At 31.1% G+C, this 12,578-nt stretch overlaps 1 protein-coding gene across 1 annotated transcript; it reads left to right on the forward strand.

Annotated features, from left to right (window-relative positions):
• The first annotated feature begins 5,798 nt into the window (after nucleotides 1-5,798).
• On the forward strand, nucleotides 5,799-9,943 carry LOC134709366 (perlucin-like protein). The gene is made up of 5 exons (XM_063569534.1): nucleotides 5,799-5,901; nucleotides 7,099-7,187; nucleotides 7,732-7,819; nucleotides 9,173-9,374; nucleotides 9,775-9,943. Exons 1-5 carry the CDS (start codon nucleotides 5,847-5,849, stop codon nucleotides 9,872-9,874), a joined length of 534 nt encoding a protein of 177 aa, XP_063425604.1. The 5' UTR covers nucleotides 5,799-5,846; the 3' UTR covers nucleotides 9,875-9,943.
• The last annotated feature ends 2,635 nt before the right edge of the window (nucleotides 9,944-12,578 follow it).

The raw sequence follows: 12,578 nt of genomic DNA on the forward strand, positions 1-12,578 counted from the left end.
TATTCCACAACAGTTTGTCATCTGTGAAACTGATATATTCCCCAACAGTTTGTCATCTGTGAAACTGATATATTCCCCAACAGTTTGTCATCTGTGAAACTGATATATTCCACAAAAGTTTGTCATCTGTGAAACTGATATATTCCACAACAGTTTGTCATCTGTGAAACTGATATATTCCCCAACAGTTTGTCATCTGTGAAACTGATATATTCCCCAACAGTTCGTGACGGCGTCCGTACAATTTGCGATGGAATGATTTCAACTTCATCATTAAGAAAAAGGGAAAAAATACGACATCGTGTTTCGAAAAGATATAAAAAACGAAACATTTTGTAAAGTAAAATAACAAAAAATACAAAAAATCTAGGGAAATTCAAATTTAAAGTCCCTTATCAAATAGTAAAATCAAACCAATGTAAGACAACTAACATATCCCTGACTTGAGGCAAGCATTTCCTTATGTAGTAAATGGTGGATTAAATCTGGTTTTATAGCTAGCTAAACCTCTCATTATGACAGTCAAAATCACGGAAAAGAAGACAAGAGTGTGATTTTGTTTTATAGTTAGACTATATACGTATAGTGTCTTGAAATATGAAATTTATTTGTATGAGGCTTAGAAACGGGAAAATGCGAGGTTGTACCGAGCATTTTCCTGTTTCGTGCCGATTACTAATAAATTTCATTTTTCAAGACACTATACGTATATTGTCTTTATACTGAAATCGAAAAAAAAATGAAAAATGAAAAAAAATATGTAACAAAAATTGTTTAAAAAGTGTTTTGAATTTCCCTCTTGGGGTACCATTTGGGGAATTTCCCTATGAACGTAGTCCAGGCGGTAAGACATTGACACATTAAGGAATTAGAAAGGGAAAATGAACTTAATTAATAACATTTGATAAACATGGTATATAAACACCAATTTGAAGACATAAAAGTTTAAATTCATAAAAGTTTGATCATTGTTACTATGTTGTCATGGTCGTGACGTGACGTTGTTGATGAAATACAGTAGTTCCGGTAAGGAGGCGGGGCTTATAGGTTAGTTGAGGTCATTGACGTATAAAGCTAACGTTTATACGTATAGCTTTATCGGTATAGTAAAGTAGCTGATTGCAGTATAATAGAACATATCCGTGGTCCTCGAGGACACAAATACTGGTCAATAAAATAATAATTGCGTCTGTAAAACTTTCCAAAAGATAGCAGCAACTTAACCATTTGTAATAAACATTGGTCCAATAGTTCTCTTTTGATCGACACATGAAGTAATGAAGACATATCTCCAAATCTTTGAAGACTATGTGTCATTACTTATGTTTTGACCAGTTAAAATTTCCACAAAAATCAATCATTGATTTTCATTGACAAGTTTACAAAGATTTTTAAAAAATGTTGTGCTTCTATAGGAACTGATTACTGGAAGATTTTTTTATCTTTAATTGTTGACAAACAAGGGGGAATAAAATTTCATTGTAGCCATTAATATCATATAAGATGATAGTCTTAACAACACAAAAAGTTATATTTATAAACAATTACAATATATAAGTTATTCCCTCACAAAAACTCCTTATTTAATAAAAAAAAGTTAGAAAGATTTTATATCCCCGATAAATGAAAAGATTTTGTATTCTAGTTAAACGAGTTTTTCTCTTCTAAACTTTCTTTAAACCAAATAACCTATAATAATAATAAAAATTACATCGATTTTAGTACCACGACACTCAAGATTTTAAACATTACGTTACAACTTTATAAATGATAACAACCGTTTATTTTGTAAAACGAAAGACAACCCAAACATCATTAGCTCATTTCATAAGAAAATGTTGATATGAATAGTGTTTTAAAAATTGAATTTGCAGTCAGTCGATTGACGCTTTATACGAATAAATTGAATTGTAATGTTTTAGTATAATGTACGTTTTAGGTACCTTGTGTATAAATAAACTCATCATAGATATCAAGCGTAAAAGTTAGTAAGCCGAACGCTCGTGTATTTTACAATGGACCCATCACTGATGCTGCAACCAATAAAGTTGAAAAGGCCATATAAAGAACGAATATGAAGAGCATTTAGTAATCCAAATTCTGAAAGGTTTTGCCAATGGTTTTCATTACAAAGTGTTTTGGTTTTATAATAAAGCAAGTTACCTTAAAACTAATAGTAATCAAAGGTAATGCGGAGAAAAATACTGTTTTGTATTTGCACACTTAGTATCCCCCTATCCGAAATTCAAAGAACCAATTTATAGTTGTCAATTCGTCTGATATGTTTTATCCTTTGACTTTGCCATTTAATAAGGGACGTTCCGTTTTGAAATTTCCCCGGAGTTCAGTTATTTTGATATTTTACCTTAAATGAGGTTTGTAACATAGGCTAAGGGTTAACTTAATTCATGTTGTTTTGAGGGATGCATAAGTTGCAATTGCCTGCCACGTCTGTCTATATTTTGTTAGATGTTTTTTCTGCTTTGATTGTCTGTTTTTGTTATATGTTTGTCTTGGTATCGTACTGATGAGTATGAAAGACCTTTTAAACTGATTTTTATAGTTGTTTTTTTGGGGTGTTCTGTTAGGTTAGGGGATAGTAGCGCATTTGAACATATTAAACCTAGCATCATGCCTGTGTCTCGCCCAAATCGCTGGATATGTCAAACATATTCAAACAAAAAAGCATGGGACCCTTTGTATTTAAATGCAGTAAAATCACAAATAAACGTCGGCTCTTATAAGACAATAACAGTTTTCCATAAAGTTTATTACAAGCATCATTTATTAAAATAAGTGCTAAAACTACTATTGTCGCAACGGGGCAAACATTTGGTACATTACATTCCAAAAGTAATTGATACCTGGTATCTCGATGATTCAACAATACAAGTGAAGGATATTTTTCAATTGTCGCAACAGCAGTCTTGTCCTTTTTCCCATAATGTGACCTTCCGAATTAAAGTTATCATGGGTTAAAATAATTACATAAGAAACACGATAGGTGTCACATGTGAAGCAGGATCTACTTACATTTCAAAACACCTGCTATCACCAACATTTGTGGTTGGGTTTGTGTAGCTAAGTCTTAACTTTGATATATATTTTTTCACCCTACAAGACATGTTAGTTTTAAAAAAAAATGATCTTAAACAAAATTTTATGAAATATCATTGATAAGATTCATATATGAAGAGATAAAAATTACGCAAGCCTTGTATTGCCATGTTAATAAACTTTGATATTTGAACAATTTATAAATTTGATATAACTGATAATAAATTTGTTATAACTGACAATCAATTTGATATAACTTATAATAAATTTGTTATAACTGACAATCAATTTGATATAACTGATAATCAATTTGATGCAACTGATAATCAATTTGATAAAACTATCCTCAATTTCATATAACAGTATTTTTTTTTCAATTCGAAACCAAATTATCTATTCAGAACAACAAATTGTCAATTTGATATATGACAAATTATGAATTATAATAAATGAAAATAACGACTGATTGACGGATCACGGTACCCAAATTGGAACATGTTTTGGCATTGATTGATGTCCAGTGACAAATATCTTATTATTCATTATTGAATGCTTTCTTAACAATGTTTCTAAAACCTCTCCCTCCCCTTTTATTATTTATACGAGTTAATTATGTGGACTAGTTTTTCTACTTAGTATATGTGCTCTTTTGATTAAGAACGAACGAATATAATAGAAAACAGTATCATCTTTTATTGCACATTTTCAAGTCAGAATGAAATGAATAGTTATATTTTTATATAGATTTTTCTAGGAAAGAGGGCGAAAGATGCAAGACAGACAATCAAACACATAGATCGAAAAGAAACCGACAACGTCATGGCTAAAAAATTTAAAAAAAATAACAGATAAACAAACAATAGTTTACAAGACACAACATAGAAACTAAAAAAACAGGAATCCCAGCAAACACCGTCTCACCCGTCGTGTTGTTGATGTTATAACAATTCCAGTAAATCCGCAGGTCTCATTCGTGGAAGGGAAGGGGATTCTAGTTACGACAAAAAAAGGAACATATCCGATATTAACTGTGAAACGGTTATTCCATAACGGTCAACAAAGTCGTAATGGTCTCCGTAAAATCTACGCAGGCATGATTTCAACTTCACCAATTGTTACTTTTAAAACTCGTTCTTTCTAAGACATCAGGTCCCATATACTAAATGAAGAAACTAGTCTCCAAAACTGCCTTAAATTAAGGATAGAAAGGGGAGGGAGAAATTAAATCTGTTAAAAGAGTTTGACTAAATTAGATCTGTTTAAAGAGTTTGACTAAATTAAATCTGTTAAAAGAGTTTGACTAAATTAGATCTGTTAAAAGAGTTTGACTAAATTAAATCTGTTAAAAGAGTTTGACTAAATTAGATCTGTTAAAAGAGTTTGACTAAATTAAATCTGTTAAAAGAGTTTGACTAAATTAGATCTGTTAAAAGAGTTTGACTAAATTAAATCTGTTAAAAGAGTTTGAGTATGCATGACATGAGATATTGGTCCCTGAACGTCAGATAAACAATCAATCGATACACAAACAAATGCGCTAATTTTGGATACACGATCATCCAATCAAGCATATAGATTTAATCAATGAAAACTATTGGAAGACGAATTCACAATTAGCTATATCAAATAATAATTTGTTATATCAAACTAATAATTTGTTATATCAAATTGATAATCTGTTATTAATCTGTTATATCAAATTGATAATCTGTTATATCAAATTAATAATCTGTTATATAAAATTGATAATCTGTTATATCAAATTAATAATCTGTTATATAAAATTGATAATCTACTGTTATCTCAAGTTGAAGAAAGTAAACTAGCATGACCCAAAAGACTTCCGTTAAAAAAAAATGCAAATTTGTATTATACAGTGTCTGCGTATGCGCGCTGTTAATCTAGTCTAACATCTAAAATCGATAAACCATTTGGAACAAACAGCCTTAACATTTCTTTTTGTAACGATATAATAAAACAGAGAGACAGTACGAATTATGAATTTTATCCTCGAAAAATTCGTAAACAAAAAATGTAGACTTTAAAAGAAACGTATAAGCTGATAATTAAACTCGTAAATGTCTTTGTGCGTATGATGTTTTTACAAATTTAAAAACTCTCATGATACAAATTATAAATAAAGGTTTTTGCATATGTGTTTTATATACTGTTGTAATTTTGTGTTCGACTTATAGACTTATAAAATTGTTCGTTTTGTCTCTTTTATTGTGTTGGAATTAAGAACTCTTGCAGTTTCATTTTACCTTTTATGTTCTTTTACTTTTTTTTATTGGTCTACGAATCGAAATAAAATAAACACAGAAGTTTGAGATTACCCCAAAAAAACGTGTCCCTCACTGTTGATGTCTATGATATACAATTCAAAGTAATGAAACATAAGCCCACAACGAAACTCCTCCTACATATACTTTAATGCTCTGTTGAAATTATCTTTCTTTGAAGATGTAAGTTCAGTTTGGTTTTCATGTCCTAAAAAATATAATTTAAAATGAAATTTAGGACATTAATTATTAGCCACCTAGATTTATAAAGAGCTTTCCTGATATGTCAAAAGTAACATTCTACATAATTTACACATCCCACGATTATTTAATTTGCTGCAATCACACACTTTATTCTAAGTTTTAAAAGTTTTAAACGACTACAAATTAGGCAATTAGTAATTATATATAATATAGATTGTGTTTAGCATTCTATATAACGTTTGGACTTTTTATATATTCTTCTATCTTGCGAGAGGAAGCAGACGTGTATCTGCTGCCCCAGTCATGACTATGATCCGTTTAGGTGCGCTTGTTTTTTGTTGTCTGTGTGTGTCGTCAAGTGAGTACTTTTAGGCTTTTATTGTTAATTTCCTTTCAATGAAATGCATAAAAAGGAAGTCATGTATTAATTATAAACATTCAGTGACAATGAAACAAATTTTTGAATAAATACAATCGAATATCGTTTGAGCCTTAAAAGCTTAACAATAATCTAAGTTTGTAAGATAATGATAAATCCTTTTCGTCAACTCGGCAACGCTCGCACTAAATCACAAAGAAAGGGACTATCATTAAAATATACTAAGACATTATGATTCTAACTCTCTCAGACACAAACGACATTTAATAAACTTTTGATATTCGTTTTACTTATATAGCTTCTAACGTGTTCATATATCCTTGGCTTACAAATATTTTGATTTTGGTGGCGTGCCTGATGAAGGTATACCAAAAAGACAATTTTGACGCGCTAACATATAAAGTGTTAATTCATACTTCAGTGGTTGTCGTTTGTTTATGTGTTACATATTTGTTTTTGTTCAATTTTACACAAATAAGGCCGTTAGTTTTCTCGTTTGAATTGTCTTACATAATAATTTTACCGTTTCCATCTGTTCATATGTAACCATTTCACTGTTGTCAGTTGTTGATATATAATCATTTTACTCTTTCCATTTTTTAACGTTTTCCTTTTTTGTTGACTTGTAATAATTGAATGTTTTCATTTGTTGATACTTAATAATTTTACCGTTTCCATCTGTTGAAATGTAATCATTTTACATTAGTTGATCTCCATTATCTATTTTTTTAAATATTTTGACTCATTTTATTCTTAAGAGGTAATGTTTGAAAAGTATCAGAGCCAATATATGCCTTGACTATCACTGTATGAGCACTGTGTTGCCTTAAATATTAAGATGAAGGTTCGAGATCGTATCATCTTAAACTTTCCATGTCAGTACATTTGTTTCATTCCAATTATTTGTTTTAGGGTCTTCCATTTTCAATGTTTAGTTAAGATATAAACATGAAATATATAACCTCTACTTGATATAACAATCTCATAAGAATTGTTAAGAAAAATCAACCTCAAGAAGAAAATCAAATTTAAACTGTCCGTAACTTAAAAAATCCAAGAATTTTTCGAAAGAAAAGGTTCTCATCTACTTATCCTCATAGTATATTTCTAAATCAATCACTTTTAAGTAGCCGAGAAGGATTTTTATATTGTATGTATATCATGTTTAATTCAAAGCACGAGCTGATTGTGGATATGGTTGGAAAAGTTTCAAAGATTCTTGCTACTTGTTTGTTGATAACTTTATGGACTGGTATGACGCACAGGTAAGACATATTATCCATAAATTTCTATAAGTATTCACTCAACTGATCGATTTGATCCGTTGAAACACGGGGTTATAGTGGTGAAGTCGACGCCATTCCTTCGAAAGATTTACAGTCGCAATCACGAGCTAGGTGACAGTTATTGAATATCTGTTTCATAGACAAGTCTGGTATGTCTGATGAATTGATATAGATTTATGTTTAATTTTATTTGTCTATACAAGATTGACTGTTCTTCCGTCCTTGTTATATATATCTTGATGCAGTATTCGATTTCAAGTATTATCGCCGAGAACTGAATGTTCATACTATCCATGCAATTCTAATTGATGTTTCGATATCTTGAAAATTAAAAGGTGATTTATAAACTAAATTCTGTTATTGTCCTTTTATCTATGCAAGTGCTAGGGTGCTTGCTGTTACAGTTTTACACATATTATTTTAAATATGTTTGTCAATGTTAAAACTGACCAAGGTATCTGCGAAAACATTCTACTATATAATGGTAAATCATGAACAATGTATGATACTTTTTATATTTTAGGCAGATTGTGTCAGAAGAGGAGGACACTTAGTAGATATTGTAGACGCTGAGGAAAACGAATTTATACATTCAAATCTTCACGATTACTGTAAGTAATACTATTCCGATAAAAGCTTCACGCAATGTGTTCGGTATAACAGACGACAATGTTTAAGACATGCACAAAAGTATACGCTAATAAATACAATCCTTCAGGTGTTTCTAGATAAAGCATTGGTATGACATATATCAGTATGTATTAATAGTTCTTTATTTTTTGTTCAGTTAGACCCCTTTTTGTACCCAAAATATAGCAGTTTTATAAAATTGTTGAAATGCAAATTTTTAGTTATTTATTGGAAAGTAGCATACCTCTGCTACAAAAATATGGGCTGTTTTTTTTACAATATAATGCACATATATCGGGTCCTATTATCATGCTGAATAACTGAAATCTTGACAAATTTGGGTTAAATTTTTGATGGTTTCCATCTAAAATGGAAGTGGCAGCATTTGTGTTCATTCTAAATATTGTAATTTAAGTTGTATTTGATATAAATACATAACAAATATAAGGTTGAGGATGAATACGGATGCGGCAACTTTCATTTTTGACAAAAAAAACATCTAAAAAATTGACAAATTCTTGCATATTTGATAGGTGTTTCATATTTAAGCTTAAATTTGAGCGGTGTTAATGGCTTAATCAGTTCAAATCTTTCACATAAACTAATTTAATTGACTGAAATAGACACTTAAGTGTTTAAAAGTGTTCAAAATCTTTCATCAGACCAACTTGAAATTTAGTTTTCAGTACAAAAGTGCGAATATACAACTGTCGAAACAGTCTCATTTTGAGATCTTGTAATAAATTATAAATATGAGTAAAGGCTTTACATAAAAGAAGATTCTGTTATTTAATAACCTTGTGATTTTGCGTTACAAATATCTGTTATCGTAAAACCTTTGCATATGATATATTTTGTCCAAATCATATGTGTTAAATTCGATTTATTTTATTATCAAAATACAAGTATACAAATATCATCAAGCCAAAGTGACATCAGACGTGATCTTTCGGCACCAAGTTTCCGTCTAGATTATATAGACCCGTTTGTTTATATAAAAAAAAATTGAAAATAAATAAAACCATTCATGATTTAATGTGCTTCCGCTATCAGATGTTAAAATTGTACTTATCTTGTCATACCTCCCTCTTTTAATTGATACTTTTGCAAAAGTTTTATAGAATAACAATGATTCGACCATATTCAAGCACATTTTGGATTTATGTCAGGAATGGATTCCTTTTATCCTTGTTTTTATATTGTTATGCATTCATCAATCACCCTGTATGGGTAAGTATTTACATATTTCCCGAAAAAAAAATCTTTGTATTTTAATCTCACATGTAGATTTATTGCAATATTGTGCTTTGTTGATTTTTGAGATAATTTTGTAGGGAACTGGCACCATATCGGGCTGTCTGACACGATTGATGAAGGTACATTTAAATGGGTCACAGGAACCGCTATGGAATATGATAACTTCTGGCCAGGAGAACCGAACGACTCCAGAGGAGCGGAAGACTGTGCAGAAATGAGATATTCTGGACTTTGGAACGATGTGTCATGTTATAAAAATCAGTATTACATATGTGAAAAGTGAGTAGAGAGGTTCATAAATTGAATGTTTTAATATGTGAAGGATTCGTATGTATATGTTTAACCGTCTTGGAATTTATGTAACGAATGCATTTCATTAAGGGGTCTTTATCGCAGAATTTGATTAAATTGGTTTGTGCACCACATTTTTATGTTATTTCAAAAAGAGAAAAAAAATATTACAGTCATTCCTTATAATTCAATTCTAAATTTTATTTTAAACCAAAGGAAACCATGAAAAACCGTTGATGATGTCACGATCACATGACTAAATTATGTCTATGAGCTAATAAACAAAACAACGTCAGCCAATCAGAAGACGTGTTACATCCAAAATTAAATAATTAGATAATACACTTTATCAATATAATAATAATTATGATATGTCACTTCATTGCAGGGAAGCATCCGACTCTGGAAATGTTGATACTACGTTGAGAGATGCTTCGTCGGGAGATGCTACTACAACGACAGAACAGTATGATTTTCGATGGAAATAAATAATTTGAATAGCAACAAAAACAAACGAAGACAATATTTGTTTGTTTGCATTAAATTTACAAATATGATTCTAAATGTTCTGTCCCCTCATTTCAATTACCTCACATTATTTTTTGAAGAAAAACACATTCATTGGTACGCAAAATTTTACTATTGTTAAAAATATTTTGAGTTTGAATATAAGGAGATTGGAGATAACCATCAACATCAAAATACGACCTTTAACAATGACTAAAACAATCACTTTATAGAAAGCTTTTAACATGTCCCTAAGTGTCAATAATTGAAATAAATCAAAATAGAGATGCCAGGCTAATTTCTACAACAATGAAAGGAAGCAATTTACTGTATGACGGACACCAACCTGCAACAACCACTGGGCTACAGGTTTTCGGATTTAAACTGACGAGCTTGGCGGTGTTTAAACAAATTTTAACGCCCATAACTCCAGTAAACTAGATTTATATCTGTGAGTACGACACATAGAACACGCACAGTTATGATGTTTGCGCATCTGGTGATCAAAATTATATGCCTGGTATTTTTTATGAAATTGAACAACCACTTAGTTACTGACACTGCTGATGGACGTGTCATTACCGATGTTAGTTTCAGCTTAGTAGTCATCACTTTTGGTTTACATGAAATAACATTGCAATAGGTTCATTGTTTATAAAGTACTGTATTTGAAAAAAGTTATGGTTTTCTAGGTACAGAGTGACTTAGAGTTATAATGCAGATTTTGTGATCTTACAGTTTTTACTACTCTTGCACCTCATATTTGATAAGGCCGTTTACTTTGATCATATCAAGTTTCACTGGTGATTCTTATGCAGACAAAAATGTCTCACATTTTAATAAACTTGTTATATTTCATGAGTTTTACCTAATTCTAAATGTAGGATGTTTAAATTTAACGAAAAGATATATAATAAACATCGAACTGCAAGGCAAATTAAAAAAGGGAAAGGTCATTAAATGTCAAAAGCAAAAGCTATCGGACAACGAAACAAGTTAAAATGGTCAACTGTTTCCAAATCAGTATGCGTGACAGATATTGTCAACTGAGTCCTAATAGAGGTTATAGCTCTTGAAACACGGAACAAAGTACTCATTTTAACAAAAACTAGTTTATAGAAAGAGAGTTAGTGTATAGGACACAGTGTTTAACACAATATGACATACAAAATAATCTACCTGATTAAAATCGTAATTTTATTTGCATAAGTAAGTATTGCCCTTAAAAGGTGAGATTACACTTGTTTGGCTTTATAACTATTATGATCTGAGCGTCATTGTCACTCACTGATGAGTCTTATGTAGACGAAACGCTCGTCTGTCGTATTCAATTGTAATCCTGGTACCTTTGAATACTATTTACATCACTGGGTCGATGCCACTACTGGTGGACGGATCGTTCCCGGGAGTATCATCAGCCAAGTAGCCAGCACTTCGGTGTTGACATAAAAAAACACCTATATGGTCATTTATCATTTCATGCTCACCTGGCCCACAGGGCCAAGTGAGCTTTTCCCATCACTTTGCGTCCGGCGTCCGTCGTCATTAACTTTTACAAAAATCTCCTCTGAAACTACTTGGCTCAATTAAACCAAACTTGGCCACAATCATCATTGGGTATCTAGTTTAGAAAAATGTGTCCGCTGACCCGGCCAACCAACCAAGATGACCGCCATGGCTAAAAATAGAACAAATGGGTATATAGGGGCTTTTAACTCAAAAACCAAAGCATTTAGAGCAAATCTGACGGAATAAAATTGTTTATCAGATGAAGATCTATTTGCCCTGAAATTTTTAGATGAATCGTACAACCCGTTGTTGGGTTGCTGCCCCTAATTTGGTAATTTTAAGGATATTTTACTGTTTTTGGTTATTATCTTGAATATAATTATAGATAGAGATAAACTGTAAACAGCAATAATGTTCAGCGAAGTAAGATTTACAAATAAGTCAACATGACCGAAATGTTCAGTTGACCCCTTTAGGAGTTATTGCCCTTTATAGTCAATTTTTAACCATTTTTCGTAAATGTTAGTAATCTTTTACAAATATCTCCTCCTCTGAAATGTCTGAAACTACTGGACCAAGTTCATTTATAGATAGAGATAATTGTAAGCAGCAAGAATGTTCAGTAAAGTAAGATGAACAAACACATCACCATCACCAAAACACAATTTTTGTCATGAAGCTATCTGCGTCCTTTTGTTCAATATTCACATAGACCAAGGTGAGCGAAACAGGCTCTTTGGAGCCTCTAGTTTTTTAAATTTCCAGTTGCAAAACTTTGACTTTTTCGAAAAACTCAGGACTTTCTTATCCCAGGAAAAGATTATCACAACCTTTTGCAATGTTGGGTCCTTAATGGTCTTAACTTTGTACTTAATTGGTCTAATAACTATTTTTGATCTGAACGTCACTGATGAGTCTAAACGCGCGTCTGGCGTATTAAAATATAATCCTGGTACCTTTGATAACTATTGATAATATCATCATTTACGGTGTGTATACACTGGGAAAACTAATAAATGAGGTGCGAGAGGGACACTTTACTTATAGATAGAAAATAAACTGACAACGTCATAACTAAAAAAGAATAAGAAAAACTGAAAGTAATAGTACATAGTTATCAAAGGTACCAGGATTATAATTTAGTACGCCAGACGCGCGTTTCGTCTACATAAGACT

Source organism: Mytilus trossulus, chromosome 3 (genome assembly GCF_036588685.1).
Source record: "Mytilus trossulus isolate FHL-02 chromosome 3, PNRI_Mtr1.1.1.hap1, whole genome shotgun sequence".
In the NCBI taxonomy this organism is placed as follows: Eukaryota; Metazoa; Mollusca; class Bivalvia; order Mytilida; family Mytilidae; genus Mytilus; species Mytilus trossulus.